Source organism: Sparus aurata, chromosome 10 (genome assembly GCF_900880675.1).
Source record: "Sparus aurata chromosome 10, fSpaAur1.1, whole genome shotgun sequence".
NCBI lineage: Eukaryota > Metazoa > Chordata > Actinopteri > Spariformes > Sparidae > Sparus > Sparus aurata.
The window spans coordinates 10188268-10213883 of NC_044196.1; the positions used below are offsets into that span (position 1 = coordinate 10188268).

Here is a 25616-nt window from a genome sequence, read left to right on the forward strand (position 1 = left end):
TCTATGTGGTCATTATGTTATGCCTGATTGGTATATATATATATCTGTCTATTAGTGTATATATTTATATATATTCATGTAAATGTAATATATAGTAATGCTTTAATGGATTGTTTTCATTTTCCCTCGATCAATATGTTTTAATATTGGTTAAAATTGGAAAAACACCACATATCATTACTATCGTTATTATTATTAGTATTGTCATTATTGTTGTTGTTATTATTAGCAGTAGTATTAATATCATCATCATTGTCATTATTATTACAAGTACAATTACTATTATTATTAATATTAATATATGTGTTATCAAATTATTATCAATATTATTATTATCATAATAATTTCTATGATAATAATAATAATAATGATTATTATTATTATTATTATTATTATTATCATAATAGTTATTATTATTATCATCATTCATATTATAACCATCATTGTCATTATTGTTGTTATTAGTATTAGTTATTATTATTATTATTATTATTATTATTATTATTATTATTATTATTATTATTATTATTGTTGTTATTATTGTTATTATTATTATCCTTGTCTGGACTCCAGCAGGATGTATTTATCTCTCTGTTCTGATGTGTCATGAACACTGACAGGATGTTGTAGCAGCTCACAGGAAGTTTTTTACCATTTCCTTGTTGTGCTGTAAAGTAAAGATGTGTTGTGGTCAGCAGAGGGAGCTCTTTATCTTTATCACCAGTTTAGAGATCTTCACCTGGCTGCAGGTGACAGCTGAGATCATTTGGACCTTCAGGTTGTTGAAATGTGACTGAAGGTCACAAAGACGTTCACTTGTTGTGTTTTCTCTGTGATATTTGATTTAAATGTGACTTCTGACTCAGTCTGTCTCACATTACTGGAGTATTTCAGTACATCAGTGTCACAGATGAAGATGTTTGACCTGATTAATTCACAACTCCTGAATAAAAGTCAAGATTTTTCATCTCTAACTTGTTTATTGAACCATTGAATGGTTTGTTAAATGAAGAGGTTGTTTTAGGTCGTTCTTTAAGTGTTTATCTTCAATGTTATTCTCATGTCAACTTCTATACTACAGAATCTGTGTGGTGTTGAGTTTGCTGCTGTCTGGTTACAGCTGGACTTTATTCTGTTTGGAGTGAAACAGCAGCTTCATCAGAAACTTGAGTCTCCTTCATGTCGACCCAAGAGGTTCCCAGTCGACTGATTCAACTTGTGATTCAAACATTCAGAGTTTATATTTTTAAACGTCTGTGCTTGAACAGATGATGTTAAACGTTAAAAATAAGATAAATCTGAACATAAAGGAGAGATTTTGTCAAACAGCAATAATTGGTTACCACAATCCCTCCGAGCTCCTGCAGTCACAATGATGTTACACAGTAAAATAGTAGAAACGTTTATTTTCATCTACTGGAAATCAACAATAGTCACATTTCATATCTAAGAGCAAAGTGATGAAGTGCTTCACAGAGTCAGAATGATTTACAGAAGGGTCACATTTTCAATTTGGTTTCACAGGCAATTTAAAAAGCACACATATATAAAATATAAACCCTTTTATACATATATACACATATAAAAACGTATATAAAAGTCAAAGAAAAAGTTTGATGATATATAACATGTACAGTTTCAGTTGAATCACAATCATAATCTATTCAGTTTTGTTAAGTAAGTTTTCACATATGAGGAATCTGGTGTTGTGTTTAGGTGCAAAAGAACAAACACAAAAATAATTGAAGACATGATAACATAAATGTAAATAGGATGTCTGACATGAATTGTTCATGTTCTCAGTACAGATAGATATTCTGTGGTCCAGCTGCAGGTGGAGTCATCACACTCAGCAGGGAGAGATTGTTCTGTAGCAGAACCAGGATGATGGTGTTGAAGTCCACAAACAGCATCCTGGTGGAGGCTTTCAGAGGAGTCCAGGTGCTGGAGGATGTAGTCATCACTGGTGCTGAGGTGTTGTGTTCTGAAGTTGTCTGTCCTTACATCTCATTAACATGTTGATCACACTGTTCCTTCTGTTTCCACTGCGATGTGACTAGTATTTAATCCTCCACTGGAGTCTGAGACAGAATCCTGTTCATCAGACAGACAGTTCATGAATGAAAGGGAAAAAACAGACATAACTACTAATGCCAGTACTACTATACTGTAGAGGGCGAATAATCCCCAAATGTGCCCGTTTGGTCTCTCAGGTTCTGGTGGATCCCTCGCTGCTGTCAAGAGACCAAACAACAGAACAGCTGAAGTTGTGACATATTTCTCAGATACTGTGAGAATAAAGTGAAGGATTGTGGTCATCCTCAGTACATTTCTTTAGGTTCTTATTGATCCAAAAAAAACCTGCTGAATTTAACCTGTTAATGAAGTTCTACTGACTTCTACCCAACTAACTTACCAAAGACTCTGAGTCGACATTCACTGGAGTTCAAGATGTTATTCCTCCACACATTACAGCGATACCGGCCCGAGTCCTCAGTCCTGAGTCTGGACACATGAAGTCTGAGTCGTCCGTCTCTGAGGACGTCTTTGTCCCACTGGACTCGTCCTACAAACTGTTGATCCCGAGACTCTGGGATCACAACACCTCCATATAGATCAAACAGGGCTGAGACTGTTCGAGCATTTATCATCTCACAGAAGATATAAAGTGAGTCGGGGGAAGTGTCAGCTGTGGTTGTGAACGTCCATTCCAGTGTGATGTCGTGGTTCTCCTCTGCCTGATAGGAGGTCTGTGTCACATTCACTACAAATGTTCCTGTTGAGGAGACAGAGAGGGAAAGTGAGGAGCAGACACACTGACAGCTTTAACATGGCAGCCTTTAAACTCCATCTCCATGTTTGTGTGGACAGTTTAGTGACGTCTCAGAGCTGCAGAGGCTCATCAACATCAGCTGTTTGCTCACATGTGGGCCACTTTAACTGCTTCATTGAATCACAGTGTCAGAAAGTGAAGCTGTAAACTGACCACAGACACAGTTGAGGCTGATGAGCAGCAGGATCCTGCAGATCATCTTCTCCCTGTGAGAGGAGACAGAGGTGAAGAGTCATGTGATCACAGTTCAGTCCTCACATGTACCACAACCAACATCTACAGTCTGCCTTTAGTCTTCTAAACACTCCTCTGTCTTCATCATCCTCATCATCACACACAAGGACTTCCTGACTGGACACAGTCTGGATGCTAATGCTAAGCTGCTGTCTTGTTCTTCTGACACAAGATGGCGCCAGTGGTTACAGTGTCCACCATCAGCAGGAAACATGACAACATGTGGATTCAGCTGCAGACAACAACATGTAGCTGCCACATGAAACACTGCAGAACCAGTGCTGCTCCTACACACACATGGAAGTTGTGTATCTGGAACATGGTGACATGTTGTCAGTGTTTAACACTGATACATTACAAACACATATAAACAGTGTGTCTCCATATAAAGTCATGAGACAACAACTGCTAATACACACAAACAGGCTCCAGTTGTTGTTGTCAGGTCTCAGTAACAAATCATCATATCTGATGACTTTGATGACTTTATAGTAAAAAGTGAACGAGTCCAGTTGAAACTTCCTGAAGAAGAAGAAAGCTTAAACATACAAAGTCCAAACAAGTTTGTTGAGGACTGAACTTTACTAGATGTTCAGCAGAATCACAGACAAACATGTTGAAGTCCAGCAGCTGTTAGTAAAGTTCAGTAGAGACAAAGCAGAGTCAGCTGTAGACGAAGGACGACTCCGTCCCAGTCCACATTCACATCACTGTCACACAGGACATCAGGAGCTCACAGCTCACTGTTTGACTCAATACTGATCAATGAATGTGTTCAAGTGTGGAGATCAGTGGTTTCAAACTGATCCAGTAAAGGGCCGCTGTGGCTGCAGGTTTTTATTCCAAACAAGCAAGAGCACACCTGATCCAACAAATCAACTGTGTAAAGACAATTCGGTTGATTGAATAAGTCGAGTCAGGTGTGTTCTTGCTTGGTTGGAATGAAAACCTGCAGCCACAGCGGCCCGTTACATGATCAGTTTGACACCACTGGTGTAGATAAAGGTGAAGGGAAATATCAACACTGACTGTTTAGTTTCATCTCCCACTAGACATTCATATGTCTCACAACAACCTCTTTGAACTATTTCAGTCTGGCTTTCGTGCCCATCATAGCACTGAGTCAGCCCTTGTGAAAATCACAAATGACCTCTTAATGGCATCTGACTCTGGCTTACTCTCCGTCCTGATTCTCCTCGACCTCAGCGCAGCCTTCGACACTGTCTCACATGACATCATCCTGGACAGGCTGGCCTCCACTGGAATCACTGACATCCCTCTGGCTTGGCTGAAGTCCTATCTCACTTGTCACACAATTTGTCCAACTCAAGAACCTAGGATCTTCCTCCTCTCCAGTCTCCAGCAGTGTTCCCCAGGGCTCTGTCCTTGGCCCCCTCCTGTTCACTATTTACCTTCTGCCCCTTGGACACATTCTCAGGAAATTCCATATTCAATTCCACTGCTATGCTGACAATACACAGCTTTATATCTCAACCAAGCCTACTTCCACTCTACCACCCACAGCTCTATCCAACTGCCTACTGGAGATTCAATCATGGTTCAGACTCAACTTCCTTAAACTGAACAGTGACAAAACTGAGGTCCTCCTCGTTGGCACCAGATCCATCCTGGCAAAGCACAACCCCTTCTCCATGTCCATCGACAATTCCATTGTCTCACCATCACTCCAGGTAAGGAGCCTGGGTGTCATCCTGGATGGCACCTTAACCTTCAAAGCCCACATCAATAATGTTACCTGGTCTGCATACTTCCATCTACGCAACATCAACCGCCTCCATCCCTCACTCACACCAGCCTGCACTGCTATTCTTGTAAACACCCTGGTTACATCTGGTCTGGACTACTGTAACTCTCTCCTCCATGGTCTTCCTCGGAAATCACTCCATAAACTCCAACTGGTCCAGAACGCAGCTGTGTGTATCATCACCAGAACTCCCTCTGCTGAACACATCACTCCAGCCCTGCAGCAACTGCATTGGCTCCCTATCAAATCCTGCATTGATTTCAAGATTCTACTCCTCACTTTCAAGATCCTTCATAACCTGCCACCATCATATCTCGCTGAACTGATCCATACTCACACACCCTCCTACACCCTCCGATCCTCTTCTACCATCCAGCTCTTTACCCCATCTGCCAACCTAACCACCATGGGGTCAAGAGCCTTCAGCTGATCTGCCCACAGCCTCTGGAACTCTCTCCCACTAGACATTCGCACTTCAGACACTGTCTCCACTTTTAAATCTCGCCTGAAAACACACTTATTCCGCATGGCTTACTCTGTATCAGCCTAATCATATAAGCACACACCTGCCTATTCTCGGTCCCACTCTATGTCACTATTCTCACCCTGGAAGCTCAGCCCTGCCTAACCCGGCCCGGTTGAATTCCTGTATGGTGAGAACTGCGCAATCTGAATCCTGCACACACTCTTCCCTATTCTTATCTACTGCACTTTTGACTTCCTGTATGGTGAGAACTGCAGAGTCTGAATTCTGTCCTGAGATGGCACCATGTCATTGCATCCTCTTACTTATTTATTTATTTGCACTAAATTGTCCTGTTCTTGTACTGACTTTTGTTTTACTGTTGTTGTTATGTGCGGTGTCATTGAGTGCTTTGAAAGGCGCCTTCAAATAAAATGCATTATTATTATTATTATCATTATTATTATTATTCCGTTCCGTTCCGTTTTCTTTCCCGCTTATCCGTGAGGGTCGCGGGATGTTTCCGCATTTTTCCCCCTAAGGGGTTGCGGGGCTTACTGGGGCCAAATCCAGTTTTACTCGATGGGCGTAGGCCAGGGTGCACCCTGAATGAGTCGCCAGCTCATCGCAGTTATTATTATTATTATTAATAAAATCTTCTCACACAAGATTTATACAAGTGGAAATGATATTTCTGGTAGAACGTCTGATCTATCTGACTTCTACTAACAAGAGTACTTACAGAGAGCAGCTGCTGATGTGTTCGTTCAACAGGAAGATTGACTGGAACAGATAACTCCGTTATTTCTGATAATAATGATACAACAAAATGAAGACTCAGATACTTTCATCCTGCCTCACTGGTGATCACCTGTGACAGTAAGAAGCATGCAGCTCATCCCCCCTGAACTGGCTACTCAGTTATATGACTTCATATTAGCTTATATCCGCAACACACAGTGCAGTCAATATCATTATAATAACAGCTATTGAAGTCATGACAGACAAAAGACTTTGACCGCTGTGACTCTGTGACTGAGTTGTGGTGTAAAGTTTTCTGCACTGAAATCACAGTTTGTCTCCTCTCCATCTTCCTATCATATATATCTATCTGTGTGTGAAGCATCAGAGTTAAATCATAAAGAAGCTGCAGATGTTTCTCGTCTCTCCACAGAACACAGTGCATGATGGGAAACGCTCCACTTTTCTCCTGATGGAAACAAGTTTTATCTAATGTTTTATCTATGTTTAGATGTAACTACATGATTTTAATTGACCTATCCATTTTTACCACTGTACTGTGAGCCGATTAACAAGAAAACTCAAATAGTTCAGAATGTGTTGTCAGTGTATCTCAGAGTTTATACTGTTTCTCTTAAAACAACAAGCTGCAAAATTGAGGGTTTTTTGAACGGAGTCTGGTGACTTTACCTGGAAGCAGACTACCACACACATGAATCATTAATGCTTTCTCTTAAATGCGTCATTAAAACCAAACATTCAGATGTTTGTTTGTGTGTAAAGAGTCAGTTTGTGTCCTCCTCTCTGTCAGAGTCTGTCTGCTTCTGTGTCTGAAGACTTTGTTACCTCCAGCAGCTGAACCTCAACATTTACACCTCATGTGTTAAACAACAAAACACACTGACAGGAAACACGTCACATTTTACAAATACACTGAACAATTATTAACAGACGGTTTTTCGTGGTCCGCTGAAAAGTTTCCAGACTCCATGAAAAAACATTAAATTTTGGCACTTGTTGCATTAAAATGAACTTAATGAACTCTGAGAAACACTGTTGACAAAATGTTATTCACTATTTGGGCCTTCTTGTTAATTTAGCTCACATTATAGTGGTCAGATTGATGAATTAACTTTACTAAATGTGCAGCAGAATCAAAGGCAAACATGTAGAAGTGTGTAGATGAAGGTGGAGGGAAATATCAACACTGACTCTGTTTAGACTTCAACCAACAAGAGAAGAGTACTTACAGAGAGCAGCTGCTGATGTGTTCACTCAACAGGAACACTGACTGGAACAGATGACTCTGATACTTCTGTTAAAAATGATACAATGTAATGAAGACACACACATTTTGATCTTGCTTCACTGGTGATCACCTGCTGACTAACAGAATGCAACTTGTCTCCACCAAGATAAAGTCCCTCTTTATAACAGTGACACACAGCATATTACTCTCATAAAAATCTCACAATGAAACCAATAGTCTTTTCAAAGACTTTGACCGGTGTGACTCTGTGTTGTGGTGTAAAGGTTCCTGCACAGCTTCAGAGTGAAATCACAGTTTGTCTCCTCTCCATCTTCCTCTCATATATATCTATCTGTGTGTGAAGCATCAGAATTAAATCATAAAGAAGCTGCAGATGTTTCTCTTCTCTTCACAGAACACAGTGCATGATGGGAAACACTCCACTTTTCTCCTGATGGAAACAAGTTTGATCTGAAGTTTGATCTATGTTTAGATTAACTACATTATTTTAACTGACCTATTAATCTTTACCACTTTCTTGTGAGCCGAATTGACAAGAAGACCCAAATAGTTAAGAATGTGTTGTCAGTGTTTCTCAGAGTTTATACAGTTTCTCTGAACACAACAAGCCGCAAAATTTAGCTTTTTTTTTTTTTTTTAATGGAGCCTGGTGACTTTCTCTGGAAGCAGACTACGACACACATGAATCACTGATGCTTTCTCTTAAATTCTACGTTAAACACAAACATTCAGATGTTTGTTTGTGTGTAAAGAGTCAGTGTGTGTCCTCCTCGCTGTCAGAGTCTGTCTGCTTCTGTGTCTGAAGTGTTTGTTACCTCCAGCAGCTGAACCTCAACATTTACACCTCATGTATTAAACAACAAAACACACTGACAGGAAACACGTCACATTTTACACACACAGTGAACAATAATTAATATAGACAGTTTCTCGTGGTCTGTTGAAAAGTCACCAGACTCCATAAAAAAAAAAAAAAAAACGTTTAATTTTTGCACTTGTTGCATTAAAATGAACTTAATACACTCTGAGAAACTCTGTCGACAACATGTTATTCACTATTTGGGCCTTCTTGTTAATCCAGCTCACATTATAGTGGTCAAATAGATGAATTAACTTTACTAAATGTGCAGCAGAATCAAAGACAAACATGTTGAAGTGTGTAGATGAAGGTGGAGGGAAATATCAACACTGACTCTGTTTTAGACTTCAACCAACAAGAGAAGAGTACTTACAGAGAGCAGCTGCTGATGTGTTCACTCAACAGGACCACTGACTGGAACAGATGACACGGTTATTTCTGTCATAGATGATAAAATAAAAAGAAAATTCAGATATTTTCATCCTGCCTCACTAGTGATCACCTGTTGAGTAACAGCAACTAGCACACAACAAGCTTCCCTAGCTCAGACTTTGCTGTTTTATGGCTGAGATATTATCATCATAAAAGTTGCGCAGGAAGATAAGGTATACCATAAACACAGCTGATATTAAAGTACAGCAACAGAAGTGATATATATTCCACAAAGAGTGTTGTCACTCTCTGACTGTGTTCTGGTGTAAAGTTTCCTGCGCAGCTTCAGAGTGAAATCACAGTTTGTCTCCTCTCCATCTTCCTCTCATATATATCTATCTGTGTGAAGCATCAGAATTAAATCATAAAGAAGCTGCAGATGTTTCTCTTCTCTCCACAGAACACAGTGCATGATGGGAAACTCTCCACTTTTCTCCTGATGGACACAAGTTTGATCTGAAGTTTTATCTATGTTTAAATGTAACTACATGATTTTAATTGACCTATTAATCTTTACCACTATATTGAGTAATAGCCTGATTTTTATGACATTTTATTCCTAAAAACAGGGCAAAAAAAATGTTTATGTATGGCTGTTGACAGTATTTTCTGATTTATGGAGTAATACAAAGAGATATCCAAAATTCCCTCTGTAAAAACCTTTTGCTCTAATATATTAACAAAATGAAAGAGGAATTTTGAACCTGGCTATATCCAGTGTTTAGATTTATGTTCTGGAAATGTATGGAACTAAGCACACATCCAATTAGATAATGCTCATTTGCATATTTAAACATACAATTTCAGAAAACTCATAATAGAAAAATAATTGTCTTAATGTAAGTAATCAACTGGGTAAGTTTCATGGTGATACACATTAGTTTAAAAAATGTCCCTATTCTTCACCCGTAGTGTCTCCCCTTAATTAGCTCATTATGCTAATTACTCAAATTGCCCAACATACAACTCTTGGCAACCTGCTAAATCTGCTAAACCTAAACATGACATGTTTATAATAAATGTTTATAGGTAACAACATTTCTGGGTTTAATATGGGCCATATGGGGGTTTCCAGTAGATTAACATCTGAATGTTTTTAATGTTGAATTTACAAGAAAGTGCCTATTATTTAGAATTTGTTGTAGCTAATTCACAAAGTGTGTTAAGTTTCTCATCAAGATGCGACAACTCTTAAAATCACATGATTGTTAAGGGAGTCTGGTGATATTGCTGTTACTTGGACCCTGACTCATAATGATAATAACATAATGATAAGTTTTTTCGTACGCTGTTTGAAAGTATAAATGAAGCTGTTTCTGTATAAAGGCCCTCATACAGCTGACTGATCCCAGTGACGACTGGTTCAACAGTGACAAGAAATGATAGGAGAACATGAAGAGAAGCTCTTATGTTACTTTAATATACAAAAGATCCATCAGGATGTTCTGGAGGCTTTTTGTCAGCAGTAAAATGTCTGTTTTTGTATAAATTATTAAAGTAATTCATGCTTTTTAAACGTTTGAAGAGACAAAACATGTTAAACTTTCAGTTAATCGATGGTGAAATCCTGGTTTGTTTCCTCTGAGTTAAATAAAATAAATACATATCGACCAGCGATCATCTGCCCACAATTCAGCGAACACCATGCATTAATCATCACTGAACACAGTTCATGGATACAATGTAACTTCCCTACATGATCATGAAGTCCAAACAAGTTTGTTGAGGACTGAACTTTACTAAATGTGCAGCAGAATCAGAAACAAACATGTTTCACTGACTGATACATTAGACTTCTATTACCAAGAGTACTTACAGACAGGAGCTGCTGGAGTGTTCGATAGAATGGACCATCGATCATCTAATGACACAAATATCCAACGGTTTATCCTGCGTGTAAAAGCAATCATCTGCCGAACTCACAATTTACCCAGCACAACGTGAAAACTTCATAGGTTCAAGACTCACTGCAGTATGTGCTTAGAGAAGAGCAATAAAAGCAGACACTGAAGTTTACAGGTACTATAAAATGAGTAGGATGCCCTTTACCCTTTAGCTATGTCATATAATCTTAATATTTTAAGGCATGTGAATGATTACCATGAAGACTTTGACCCATGTCACTCTCTGACTGTGTTCTGGTTTAAAGTTTCCTGCACGGCTTCAGGATGAAATCACAGTGTGTCTCCTCTCCATCTTCCTCTGGTATATATCAATCTGTGTGTGAAGCATCAGAGTTAAATCATAAAGAAGCTGCAGATGTTTCTCTTCTCTCCACAGAACACAGTGCATGATGGGAAACACTCCACGTTTCTCCTGATGGAAACAAGTTTGATCTGAAGATTTATCTATGTTTAAATGTAACTACATGATTTTAATTGACCTATTAATCTTTACCACTATATTGAGTAATAGCCTGATTTTTATGACATTTTATTCCTAAAAACAGGGCAATTTTAATTTTTTTTATTTATGGTTGTTGACAGTATTTTCTGATTTATGGAGTAATATAAAGGGATATCCACAATTCCCTCTGTAAAAACCTTTTGCTCTAATATATTAACAAAATGAAAGAGGAATTTTGAACCTGGCTATATCCAGTGTTTAGATTTATGTTCTGGAAATGTATGGAACTAAGCACATATTCACTGAGATAATGCTCATTTGCATATTTAAACATACAATTTCAGAAAACTCATGATAGAAAAATAATTGTCTTAATGTAATCAACTGGGGAAGTCTCATGGTGATACACATTAGTTTAACAAATGTCTCTATTCTTCACCCGTAGTGTCTCCCCTTAATTAGCTCATTATGCTAATTACTCAAATTGCCCAACATACAACTCTTAGCAACCTGCTAAATCTGCTAAACCTATACATGACATTTTAATAATAAATGTTTATAGGTAACAACATTTCTGGGTTTAATATGGGCCATATGGGGGTTTCCAGTAGATTAACATCTGAATGTTTTTGATGTCAAATTTACAAGAAAGTGCCTATTATTTAGAATTTGTTGTAGCTAATTCACAAAGTGTGTTAAGTTTCTCCTCAAGATGCGACAACTCTTAAAAAATCACATGATTGTTAAGGGAGTCTGGTGATATTGCTGTTACTTGGACCCTGACTCATAATGATGATAACATAATGATTAGTTTTTTCGTACGCTGTTTGAAAGTATAAATGAAGCTGTTTCTGTATAAAGGCCCTCATACAGCTGACTGATCCCCATGACGACTGGTTCAACAGTGACAAGAAATGATAGGAGAACATGAAGAGAAGCTCTTATGTTACTTTAATATACAAAAGATCCATCAGGATGTCCTGGAGGCTTTTGATCAGCAGTAAAATGTCTGTTTTTGTATAAATTATTAAAGTAATTCATGCTTTTTAAACGTTTGAAAAGACAAAACATGTTAAACTTTCAGTTAATCGATGGTGAAATCCTGGTTTGTTTCCTCTGAGTTAAATTAAATAAATACATATCGACCAGCGATCATCTGCCCACAATTCAGCGAACACCATGCATTAATCATCACTGAACACAGTTCATGGATACAATGTAACTTCCCTACATGATCACCAAGTCCAAACAAGTTTGTTGAGGACTGAACTTTACTAAATGTGCAGCAGAATCTAAAACAAACATGTTTGACTGACTCATCCATCGGACTTCTATTAACAAGAGTACTTACAGACAGGAGCTGCTGAAGCTTTCGATCAGATGGACCAGTGATCATCTAATGACACAAAGAAGTAACAGGCCGATGGTTAATCCTGCGTGATCAGCAACCACCTGTCCAGTTAACAACGAACCCCAAACTGCCTGGATATTGCACCTGTCTTAATAGTAATGGTGATTGGTATGTCCGACTTCCTCAGATATCTAACAACGTAACACTCAACTAGAAAAACGCTGCTAGATAAACCGGGTGGAGTTTTGTTATAGCAGGACACACCCGAAGTTTATCTCACCTTACGAAGACTTTGACCAGTGGGTGTGACTACTTCACTGAGTTCTGGTGTAAAGTTTCCTGCACAGCTTCACAGTTTATATTGTCTCCTCCCCATCTTCTCTCATATATATCTATCTGTGTGTGAAGCATCAGAGTTAAATCATAAAGAAGCTGCAGATGTTTCTCTTCTCTCCACAGAACACAGTGCATGATGGGAAACACTCCACTTTTCTCCTCCTGGAAACAAGTCTGATTTAATTGTGATCATATGTGATGTCTTGCCTCTACAGCAGCTGCAGTGTTTGACCTGTGGGATGTTAACATTAGAAAACTCGTGTTTTATACAGTTTATATCAATATGATGTTACTTTATGTTCACTTTGAACAAAACTACTCAGATCAGTGTTATATGAAGTTAAATCTCCTCGATGACTTTAAACTTTCACTAGGCTTTTAATTCTTGATGCTTTATGATGTCATGAACAATATTTGTTGATATAATAACTGTTTTTATTCATCAGATTATCTTTTTCAAGAATCTGACGCAATAAAAACAAATAAATTCACCCCCTTTGTGTCTTCTAGTCTTTAATGTGACCTCAGTGTAAATCAGCTTCTAACATCAGAAGACCGACACACAGAAGAGTACAACATGTTCACACTATCAACACAACATGAGGTCAGGCAGCAGTGAAACTCCATCCATCAGAAGACAACACATGAAGGAGAAGAAGAACAACGTTTCCTCCATCAGCTCCGTTACTGTTTATCTGCTCTGACTCTTATATCAGGACACTTCCTGTCCTCAGCTGTCACAACACAACCTGTCAGTCTGTGTTCATTTAAAGTGAGTGAAACATTAAAATAATGTCCCTGGTCATGGTGGTGTGCAGGATCTTAGTCACCGAGTTAACAGTGGGTCATGTTCAGGCCAGATGAGTGAACATGATGCAGAATTTGATTATTTTCCTGAACAGGCGTGTATTACCATGCAGCCTCATAAACACTGGTTTATGACTGATGTTTATGATTAGACTGTTACTTTCAGTCTCTCTCTGTTGATCTGTCCTCCTCCTCACTGAGGGAGGATTCTCACCTTGAAGTCTGTTTAACTGGTTGGTTTCAAGGTGACTTTCTGTCCCTCCTGGATGTCTGGTGACTTTCAGAAACACAACTTAATTTAGTTTAGTTGTGATTGTCTTTAGTTGTGGCCTTTGTTCACGTTACAGATGGTTTACAACTTTACTTCTCTATGTTAACTTATCCTCATACATGTATTGTTTCTGTATCCCGCTGCCCTCTCTGTCTACAGAGGAGTGTATTAAAGAACAAGCTGCTGCACTGAAGTGTTCTCCTGAGTTGTTTCTGTCCAGAGAGCAGCTCCAGTGTGTTCCTGGTGGCTGTTCTCTTGATGAAGCGTGAGGTGAACAGAGACCGTGTGGTGAGCACATCACATGAAGGAGTGGTAGCTCATCCTGCTGTGAAGGAAACTAACACACTGACACAGACGAGCCTGTAAGTGATGGATCATGTGTGGATGAACAGCAGTCTGTGTAAGAGACCTGAGCCGACAGGTCCGTCACACCTCATCTACAAGATCCACAAGGTCCGTTGTTAGGGAGTGTTGAGGAATGAACTGCTAACTCCTCCCTGAACACTTGAAGACTTTCACCACCTGAGGATTGTGTGTCAGGTCTCTGACTCTGGGCTCAGACCAGCCCTCTAAAAGTAAAGGTGTTGGTCAAAGTCTGTGTCGCTCTCAGTTTGTGTTCAGGCTGCTGGCTGTTTGTGACGTCCAGGTCTAAAACTGGACTTTAACTGGACCTGTCTGTCTGTTGAGTTGTGCTGTAGGGACGTTAACATCAGTGATGTTTGGACCCGCAGCAGTAAAATGTTGGTTTATAAACCTGCAGTCTTCCCCACTGTGATGTCACTGGTCATTAATGTGGCCTGTAAAGCAGTTTGTAACTGACTTCACTTCATGTTTTCTCAAGAAGACTCAGAGAGACTTTGTGTCAGACTGGAAACACAGAGCCATGTGTTGGAAAATCACCTGCAGGCCTACAAACAGAACATGTCATGTTTTATAAGACTCTTTAATAAAGTCCAAGATATTGTCAGCTGTCATTAAGGTGAAGAAACCAAGAGCAACACACTCTTTATGTTCCACTGATCCTCCTCTTCCTGCACAGACTGAGAGTAAATCAAAGTGAAGCTCACAGCTGATGATGTATCTGATCTTCTCTGCAGCAGCAGCAGCAGCAGCAGCAGCAGCTGATCCACATGTTGTCACAGGTTGGTAACCACTGGAGCCCCCTGCTGACATTAATACATGACTGCAGCTGAGGAGGCTTCATTTTACTCTCATGTTAGATGTCTTCAGGAACAACAACAAGCAGACTCTCCTGAATAAAGTAGAAATCCTTTATCTTTAACACCAGCGTTAACAAATCACAGCTTTTCAAACACAACAAAGTGAACATGATAAAATACATGGAACAAAATACATAATAGAAACAGGATATAAAGGGGTTTCATGTGTCATGTAACATATTTTCATATAAAAATATGTTTTCTTTATGTTTATACGAAACTAGAGGATTTTATGACGTATGGCTGCAAACTGTCCTACAATCCCAAAACATCAGTTTCAGAAAAACAAGACTCAAAAATCGACTTTTTTCACAAATTTAAATGCAACTTTAAATGATACTATGTTAATGTGAACAACTTCTCTCATATTAATGCATTTGTTTACAATTTGTTGATATAAAACATATAAAAATATATGACGACTTCACTTCCTGTTTGTCTGTAACATCAAAAAACAAGCAGGTCAGTTCAGCTGAAGCTTCATGACATCCTGCAGGAGTCCAGTACAGGAGAGATGAATAATAATGTCATATTTACTAATTAAATCAATACATCATGTAGAAAAATATAAATATAACATTCTGTCTGGCCCAAAAAAAAGTCCCACACTGTAATATTTGGTTGAACCACCTTTAGCTTTGATTACAGCCAGTTTCTCCGTGGCATCGTTCTGATCAGCTGATCAATGTCACAACATTTCTTTCCGTCCAGAGTTGCTTTAATTGTTCACCAACATCTTGTGTTGATGATGGGAGAGTCAAGCTGCTGTGTGAAGTCTCAACACATCCTGGAACACAGTGTGTCATCAGGGAAGAAGAAGAGCACTGATGGAAAAGCCTGCTCATTCAGTATATTCAGGTAGTCAGCTGACCTGACCAACTGAATCAACCCCAGATCATAACATGGCCCCAACAGGCAGCTACAGTAGACACTAAGCATGATGGGTACATCACTTCATCTGCCTCTCTGCTGACCCTGATGCTCCCATCACTGTGGAACAGGGTCAATCTGGACTCATCAGACCACATGACCTTCTTCCATCCACTCCAGAGTCCAATCTTTATGATCCAGAGCAAGTTGAAGACTTTTTTCCAGCTAGCCTCACTGATAAGTGTTTTTCTTAAGACTACACAGATGTTTAGATCCAGTCCCTTGAGTGCTGTTTACATTTTGTGTGGAAATGTTCTGACTTTCACTATTAAACAAAGCTGTGATCTCTATTGTTGAGTTTTTATGATTTGATTTAACCAAAAATGTTTAAGTGATCTCTGGTTACGATCATTCAAGATAGATTTCCGACCACATTTCTTCTTGGAAGTTGATGGTTCAACACTGTTCTTCCAGGTTGTAATAATGCATTGGACGTTTCTTGACCCAATTTTAGTGGTTTCAGTAATCTTATTAGATGTTTTCTTTGTTTGATGCATCCTAATAATCAGAGGAAATGTCTTCACACATGGTTGTTTAAGAAAAGAAAATCTTTTCATCAGTTAGTTAAATAACTTGCTGCCATCTGAAACATATAATCCCTGCAGTAATTATCCAATGGATGTTTCTGACCTATTTGCTTAGTTAACTCCAGGTGGTGACGTTTCTTTTGACCAGACAGTTTATAAATGTAACATATATACAGTTGTAACATAAACATGGTATTCTACATCAACATGTTTCTCACAGAGCAGTTTTCAGATCTGAAGGTGAAGAACAACGTTTCCTCCATCAACTCCATCATTGTTCATCTCCTCTGACTCTTATATCAGGACACTTACTGAACAACATGAAGGCACCGTGTGATTTAACGTCTCATTTACAGTGTTGATAAATGTTTTTCCTCTCGTCCTGCTGAGATGGAACTTTTCTTAAATCCTTAACTTCTGTTTCTCAGGCGGACGGTGAATCAATAAAAGGTAATAAACAAACAACACAACTAGCACTGCTGCTATCAGTCCCAGTCCACTGTAGAGGCCGATCCTTCCTCGACTTGTTGTGTTGGATCTCTCAGGTGTGTCTGTGGTGGGTCTCTCAGGTTCTGGTGGATCCCTCGCTGCTGTGAAGAGACCAAACAACAGAACAGCTGAAGTTGTGACATATTTCTCAGATACTGTGAGAATGAAGTGAAGGATTGTGGTCGTCCTCAATACTTTTCTTCAGGTTCTGTTGATCCAAAAAAAGTTCTACTGACTTCTACTCAACCAACTTACCAGAGACGTTGAGCCAACAATCACCAGAGTTCCCATCATAGTTTGTCCTCACATCACACAGGTACTGTCCTGAGTCCTCAGTCCTGAGTCTGGACACATGAAGTCTGAGTCGTCCGTCTCTGAGGACGTCTTTGTCCCACTGGACTCGTCCTACAAACTGTTGATCCTGAATCTCTGGGACCTCAACACCTCCACGTAGATGAAACAGGACTGAGACTTTGTGATGATTTATCAGCTCACAGAAGATATAAAGTGAGTCGGGGGAAGTGTCAGCTGTGGTTGTGAACGTCCATTCCAGTGTGATGTTGTGGTTCTCCTCTGCCTGATAGGAGGTCTGTGTCACATTCACTACAAATGTTCCTGTTGAGGAGACAGAGAGGGAAAGTGAGGAGCAGACACACTGACAGCTTTAACATGGCAGCCTTTAAACTCCATCTCCATGTTTGTGTGGACAGTTTAGTGACGTCTCAGAGCTGCAGAGGCTCATCAACATCAGCTGTTTGCTCACATGTGGGCCACTTTAACTGCTTCATTGAATCACAGTGTCAGAAAGTGAAGCTGTAAACTGACCACAGACACAGTTGAGGATGATGAGCAGCAGGATCCTGCAGATCATCTTCTCCCTGTGAGAGGAGACAGAGGTGAAGAGTCATGTGATCACAGTTCAGTCCTCACATGTACCACAACCAACATCTACAGTCTGTCTTTAGTCTTCTAAACACTCCTCTGTCTTCATCATCCTCATCATCACACACAAGGACTTCCTGACTGGACACAGTCTGGATGCTAATGCTAAGCTGCTGTGTTGTTCTTCTGACACAAGATGGCGCCAAAAGTCTGTGAACATTTCAGGAACAGCATCATCAGGGAGAGAACAACAGAGAACATGTGCTGCATGGAGGCAGATGGACAAACCAGTAAGTAAATGTGTGATGACATAATGTCACTGAACACTGAAACATTATAAACATATATAGACATCGGGGTGAAGCCAAGATAGCGTCAGAAGCGGGAGTTTTCGAACATCGTCCTCAGAAACTATCACTGTATGTGACTGTATTACTTGAAACTCAATGAACCTACGATTCCCCAGACCCATTTTGTTTAGTTTATACGAAAAGTGTTCGACAGTTGTATGTATCTCTTTGATGGGAAAAAAGCACAAAGAAGAAGGAACGCAACAGAGCTAGCCTCAGACAACATGGCTGAATTCATGGATGATGACTCCTCAACTGAAGCTTTAAACTGCTAGCAAAAGTCATCCTTCCATATTAAGAGCAAATGAACAACGGTGCCTCGGCAACTCGCGTCATCCTGGAAAAGCTCTCAACCACTGAAGAGTCGTCTCAAGCGACTGCCGAAATGAATGATGGAAGCTCTCACGGCTACAGTGCAGTCTCTGCTAAATCAGGTAACCACCCACAGCCAGAGAATACAGAAAATTGACTTAGCGATGGAGAAGCTGCTAAAAGAAAATCTTCAACTGAAGGTAAAACTGATATGCAGTGCCATGTTAGACTGTGGAATCTAAAAATACATGGACTGAAGGAGGAAAACGGGGAGGACATACGACAAATCACAATAAACATTCTCCCCAAAGTGGCACCACGACAATCAACGACAAGATGGCGCTCGCCGTGGACATCGTCCATCAATTGGGCATGTGTAAAAGATTGTCTCTCCTCATACAGTCATCATCAGGTTCATCATGCGATTCTACCGAGACATCATCTGGCGGGAAGCGAAGAACTCCGGGTATCTGTGCAACAACAATCTCCGCACCAAAGAGGCCTTAACTCCCGAGGATGCAGCTGCCAGAGAGAAACTGTGGCCTTTGTTGAAAAAGGCCAGAGAGGAGAGGAAGAGAGCTTCATTCAGAGGCCTCTTCTCTTACATTGAAGGACAGAAGATCAACTGCTTGGAGGTGAAATGAGGAGGAAAAAAAAAAACTTGATACGGTTAAAAATAGAAACGGTTGAATAACTCGCCTGTTCTTGTTATGACTTCATTATCATCTATGTCATGGTCTTTCCTCATTTCATACCTTAACATACTTGAAGAGACTTTATCATATGATTTTGTTGACTTGTTCTTTCTGAATAGACTTATGAAATATTTCATTATTCCTTCTTATATTCAACAAACCCACTGTTCTTCATCACCAGGTCTGCTTTTTTCAACACGAGGCATACTCTCTGATAAACCTTTGCTTGAGACTGTTCAACCGGCCACTTCATGGTCACTGCTGCCGTGTTTTTTGGGGGCGGCACAGTTCATCTAATCTCAGGTTCCTTACTATCACTAAGCTTTCTAGTCGTAGTACTAGTACATTTCTTGTTGTTGTTGTCTTTGTTTTTGTCTGTCCCTTCTTTTGTTTATTTCTTCTGAAAGTCATGCAGAACTTTGAGTTCAACTCACTTAATATTGTCTCCTTAAATGTGAGAAGTCTAACAGACTTCACAGAGAGAAAAGCACTTATTTTATTTAGCAAACACACTGAAGCGGATATGATTTTTCTACAAGAGACTCACTCTGATGAAGCCGATTGCACATTTTGGAAGTCAGAACGGCACAAACCACTCTGCTGGTGTTATGATTTTACTCCACAAGTTTAAAGGGGACATTATTGAATCGGTTACTTCCACTGAGGGAAGGTGGTTGATGCTGATAGTTAATGTTGATAATGTAATGTAATATATATGGTTATAACTCTCATATCTCCAATAGGATCTTCTTCTCTGATCTTGTTAGCAAGATTTTTGAGTTACAAAATAAGTATACAAATGTTCAAATGATTTTAGCAGGTGACTTTAACGAGACCCCTGATAGCCTCATAGACTGATACAGCTGATGAAATATCATCTCTCACTCAGCACAAATGCAAGAATTGGTCGCCCTCTCCTGGATAAAAAATGTAATAATAAATTCATCAGGAATGCTATCCATGCTAAAAAGAAATGTTCTCCACGAGGGAAATTCTTCTTCTGGGACGAGTTAATTGATGATATTGACTGGAAAAAGCAGCTTATTTATTTTGCACCTCTAATAAGATTAAAGAAATACACTTTAACATTTTACACAAAATCTTCCCTTGCAATGCAATGTTATCTAGGTTTATAATAGTAAATGTTTCTGCTGTGATGTGGAGGAATCTATGGCTCATGCATTTTGTGAATGTAATGTTGTGCATGATACTTGGATGGACTTTAGAAACCATTTATCTAACTTTGTTAGTGTCTCATACCAATTCACTAAAAAAGATGCTCTTTGTTATTTTAGTCATTGTAACAAATCTGTTGAATTAGTAACCAATTTCTTCATTTTCTCTTGTAAGTTCTTTATACACAAACACAGATTTTCCAAATCTAAGCTGAAGTTTAATGTGTTTCTACTCAAATGCAACCATCTACATAAGTCTCTCAGAACTGTAAAAGACAAGAAAATGAAAACTTTTTCTTCAATGTTATGACAGCCTGATGAGTGTATAACTTTAATATCTATCTAATAACTATATGATTTTTTCCCCTTATTATCAGTGAATGCACAGACTTTATGTCATTTGTATTCTCTGCATGACCAATGTATGTGCCTCTTCTGATTGTTCTCTGTTTCATGAAATCTTTTTTTGTCTGACCTCATGATTGTAATGTTCCTCAGTTGTCAATAAATAAAAAAAACAACAACATATAAACAGTTTCTCCGTATAAAGTCATGAGACAACAACTGCAAATAAACAGGAACATGATTGAATTTGTCATCATGTGTCTCATAGTTGAACATGTCCTCTATAGACTCAATGTTTAGAGTCAAGATTTAAAAGTTTTGTTTCCACAAGATGTTTAGTTAAAGTTGTTTCTGTATAAAGTCCATCATCCAGCTGACTGATCCCAGTGAGCATGTCTCACACATCACTGGTGACAACTGGTTGGAAAGTGAAAGAACCAGAAGTGATAGAGAACATGAAGATGAGCTCTTATTTCACCTTCATGGACAAAAGATCCATCAGGATGTTCTGGAGGCTTTTTGTCAGCAGTAAACTGTCTGTATATTTATACATAATTAAAGTAATTGGTGCTTTTTAAACGGTTTAATAGACAAAATATAATATCAAACTTTTAGTTAATTATCATTGAAATCCTGGTTTGTTTCCACTGAGTTAAATTAAATAAATACATATATGAGTTTGTGAGTCTTCAGTCATTAGAGGATGAAGAATGAGAACAAGTCTTCGTCAGGTGGGATCAAAAATGGTGAACACAAACACACTGACAGTTTGTCATGTGAGGAGAATAACTCAGCTAACTTAGTCTAACACAGACTGACTGCACACACGATCACAGACTCGTTTATATCGACATCAGTAAAATATAAATTAGAGAAACAAATGTAGCTCTGTATGTTAGTCAACTAACTAACGACCTTGTTGAAGACGTTTTCCCTCTCATCCAGAGTCTTCAGGTAACACGTCCAGCTCCAACGACTCAGCACTTCAACGAGCCATTAACCTGGTGTGTGACAACTTTCAACAACGGGTTCGGACTGACACGTTCAGACTTCAGTCGTTTGCAATGAATCGTGTGTGACAGCTCGAATTACACAATTATGTGTACGCGAATGCATCTGCTCTTTACCCATTATATATACAAGGAAAGCACAATAACTATGTGCGGATCCTCCAAGTTTGATAACAATCTCAACTCACACAGGTAGCGCTGTCTGCCAAGAGACACTCCCTCAGACAACTTCAGATGAAGCTTATCTGATAGCGGATTCCCCGAATATAGCTGAGTGTGGTGTATCAGGAGAAAGTGTCCCATACACAGACAAAGTGTTGTGACTACGTCACTGTGTTCTGGTGTAAAGTGTCCTGCACAGCTTCAGAGTGAAATCACAGTTTGTCTCCTCTCCATCTTCCTCTCATATACATCAATATGTGTGTGAAGAATCAGAGTTAAATCATAAAGAAGCTGCAGATGTTTCTCTTCTCTCCACAGAACACAGTGCATGATGGGAAACACTCCACTTTTCTCCCCATGGAAACAAGTTTGATCTGAAGTTTTATCTATGTTTAGATGTAACTACATGATTTTAATTGAACTGTTGATTTTTATCACTGTCGGCTGAATGAACAAGAGCATAGGCAGCGACAAACTGACTCTAATTACAAACACACATCTGAATGTTTGTAATGTTGAATGTAAGAGAAAGCATCAGTGAGTCAGAATGTGTTGTAGTCTGCTTCACTGTCTGTTCTAGCAGCAGCTGAAGATAATATTGTGTACTGGAAGATTACAGCTACTGTGTTTAGTCCAGTTAGTGCTTTATTAACTACTGTTGGTTAATACAGTATGTGTGAGGAAATAAAGCCTCTGTGAACACAACATCTCTTCTCAGAAACAGAGCCACCTGCCCTTCAGCAACCTGAAGCTGCTCCACTGTGACCGTGTGCGTGTGTGGCACTATTGAATCTGCGCTCCTTCTCTGTAGCAGGTTCACCAGCGGGGTTATTAGGTATTCCGTTATTTAGTTGTCATATTTTATATTACAAAAAAAAGTTATCAGTAAAAATGTTTATTAATTACATCGTTTTATTTTGTTTTATTCGTTTTAAGAATCCGTTTTAATCTGTTCTAAACTGCTTATGCTTAATGATAGCTGAAGTTTGTTTAATAATTATTTTTATACTCAGTCAGATTTTGCTGTGCTGCACCGCAAATCCACAGACTCAGATTTGCGTACACGAGCTCAGAGCTGACGTGAGATCTGATCGTAGCTTCCGCTCACGTCCAAACTGACAAGTGCCGAAGTTTGCGTGGAAATGGTCGCACGTTTTTCTGCCGTATGTTCATTTGATAAATGAGGGCCACTGTGTGTACAGGTCCATGAGTTTCACACACACACACACACACACACACACACACACACACACACACACAGACCTACAGACACTGTGCGTCTTATTCACAGTAAGATCACTGAGCAGCGACACTGACTCACAATGATAATAAGAGAATGATTAGTTTTCATACGCTGTTTAAAAGTGTTTCTGTGTCACTGATCCCAGTGACGACTGGTTCAACAGTGAAAGTTCTTATTGTCACATTATAGATGATGAAGGTTGTTTAAAGTAAAATAGATCTCATGGTCGGGACACCAACCATCAGTTCTAACTGATGAACACAAACTCAACCTTCAGTGAAAGAGTTCAGTGTTTGATGTGACAGCAGTCAAAGCTGTGAAGCTCTCAGTCAGAGTCTTATTTCACCTTCATGGACAAAAGATCCATCAGGATGTTCTGGAGGCTTTCTGTCAGCAGTAAACTGTCTGTATATTTATCAGTGTTGAGAATAACGGTGTTAGAATAAACGGCGTTACTAACGGCTTTACTTTCTTTCAGTAACGGGTAATCTAACTAATTACTTTAATAGTAGAGTAATTCCGTTACTAACTCAGTTACTTTTTGGGAGAAGTATTAGTAACTATAACTAATTACATTTTAAAAGTAACGTTCCCAACACTGATGTTTATACATTATTAAAGTAACTAATGATTTTAAAACAGTTCAAAAGATAAAAGGTCAAAATGTATAAATATCTATAAATGTTAAACTTTCAGTCAATCATTGTTGAAATTCTGGTTTGTCTCCACTGAGTTTAATCAAATAAATACATACATGAGTTTGTGAGTCTCCAGTCAATAGAGGACGAAGAATGGCAAGTCATCATTGTGTGAGAACACAAATGGTGAACACAAACACACACACACAAAAGACTCTGAAGTTCACACTCATGTCCAGATCACAAACACAAAGACTGTCTTAAGACACGATCATCAACTTTTTCACATCGACTTCAGTAAAGTTCAATTTTACACCCAACAAAAATAGTAAATTCAAATGTGGAGTTGATATTGATATCCAAGACATACATCAGAACAAGTGCTGTATCTTTCTCAACTAGACTAAATTCAAAATGTTTTACCTCTCATCCAGGAGTCTTCAAGAAACACGTCTAGCTCCAACAACTCAGCACTTCGATTCGTCAGTAACTTCTTACGTTACAACCTTCATCATCCGTCTCAAACACACCAGTTTCACGGTTTTCCTGTAAAACCTGACAAAATGGTCTGAAGTAAACACTTTCAGAATGGTATACCTCCACCACTGATTTTCCAGTCCTACCCACATTGAGGTTGTGCAGTGATCACATTTTATCTAGCAATCTACAGACGCGATTAAAGCAGCACAGCAGGTCGGTGCAAGAAGGAGCTTGTTAGAATACACATCCCACTACCTCACTGTGTTGTAGTGTAGAGTTTCCTGCGCAGCTTCAGAGTGAAATCACAGTTTGTCTCCTCTCCATCTTCCTCTCATATATATCTATCTGTGTGTGAAGCATCAGAGTTAAATCATAAAGAAGCTGCAGATGTTTCTCTTCTCTCCACAGAACACAGTGCATGATGGGAAACACTCCACTTTTCTGCTGATGGAAACAAGTTTGATCTGAAGTTTTATTTATGTTTAAATGTAACTACATGATTTTAATTTAACTATTAATATTTAGCACTATAGCGTCAAATGAACAAGGTTGTAGACAGCAACAAACTGACTTTTTTTTACAAACAAACATCTGAATGTTTGGTTTAATGTTGAATGTAAGAGAAAGCATCAGTGAGTCAGAATGTGTTGTAGTCTGCTTCACTGTCTGTTCTAGCAGCAGCTGAAGATAATATTGTGTACTGGAAGATTACAGCTACTGTGTTTAGTCCAGTTAGTGCTTTATTAACTACTGTTGGTTAATACAGTATGTGTGATTATCATCATGTTGTGTTGTCACACAGACTCAGGATAAATACAGTGTACACACACACACACACAACTGATACCTACATACACTGTGCTCCTCTTCAACTCTCTCACTCAGGTTCACTTTAACTGTAACACAAAAATATATACTTATATTTAGATATATAGCCTACCTCAAGAATATAATAACCATTTTGTGTATCTGCTGAAGGAACATTAGTATTCCTTTTTAGGCTACATGCAGATGTACTGACACTGTACTTACTTGGTATCGGATCAATACCAAAATTTGCAGTATCACCCGCCCCTAAAACACATATATGAGTTAGTGAGTCTTCAAGTCTTTAGAGGACGAAGACCGAGAACAAGTCATCGTGATGTGAGAGCACAAATGGTGAACACAAACACACTGACTGACTGTCTGTGTGGAGGAGGAGATTGCTTCACACTCATGATCACAAACACAAAGTCTTAAGACACAATCATCAACTTTTTCTCATCAAGAAGTTAAATTGGTGTAAATTTTAAACCAAAAAAATATTAAAAACAAATATAAACGTAGAGTTGATATTAATATCAAAGATATACATCAGCACAACATTACAAATAAGTGCTGTATGTTAGTCAACTAGACTGAGTTCAAAATGTTTTACCTCTCATCAGATCAGAGTCTTCAGATAACA

The 25616-nt window shown here is 38.9% G+C and overlaps 1 protein-coding gene and 1 long non-coding RNA gene across 4 annotated transcripts; both read right to left on the reverse strand.

Annotated features, from left to right (window-relative positions):
• Positions 1 to 1389: 1389 nt before the first annotated feature.
• On the reverse strand, positions 1390 to 3444 carry LOC115588986 (uncharacterized). 3 transcript variants are annotated; one of them, XM_030429659.1, is made up of 3 exons: positions 2987 to 3444; positions 2417 to 2776; positions 1390 to 2094 (listed from the first exon to the last, which is right to left on the reverse strand). In XM_030429659.1, exons 1-3 carry the CDS (start codon positions 3030 to 3032, stop codon positions 2057 to 2059), a joined length of 444 nt encoding a protein of 147 aa, XP_030285519.1. In that variant the 5' UTR covers positions 3033 to 3444; the 3' UTR covers positions 1390 to 2056. The 3 variants fall into 3 exon arrangements, with proteins under 3 accessions (XP_030285519.1, XP_030285518.1, XP_030285517.1); XM_030429658.1 differs by having other exon boundaries at positions 1390 to 2231; XM_030429657.1 differs by having other exon boundaries at positions 1390 to 2234.
• Positions 3445 to 17734: 14290 nt separating this feature from the next.
• LOC115589019 (uncharacterized) lies at positions 17735 to 25212 on the reverse strand. The gene is made up of 3 exons (XR_003985467.1): positions 25199 to 25212; positions 25018 to 25062; positions 17735 to 17752 (listed from the first exon to the last, which is right to left on the reverse strand). It is a non-coding gene; the product is annotated as an uncharacterized LOC115589019 (long non-coding RNA).
• Between the last annotated feature and the right edge of the window lie 404 nt (positions 25213 to 25616).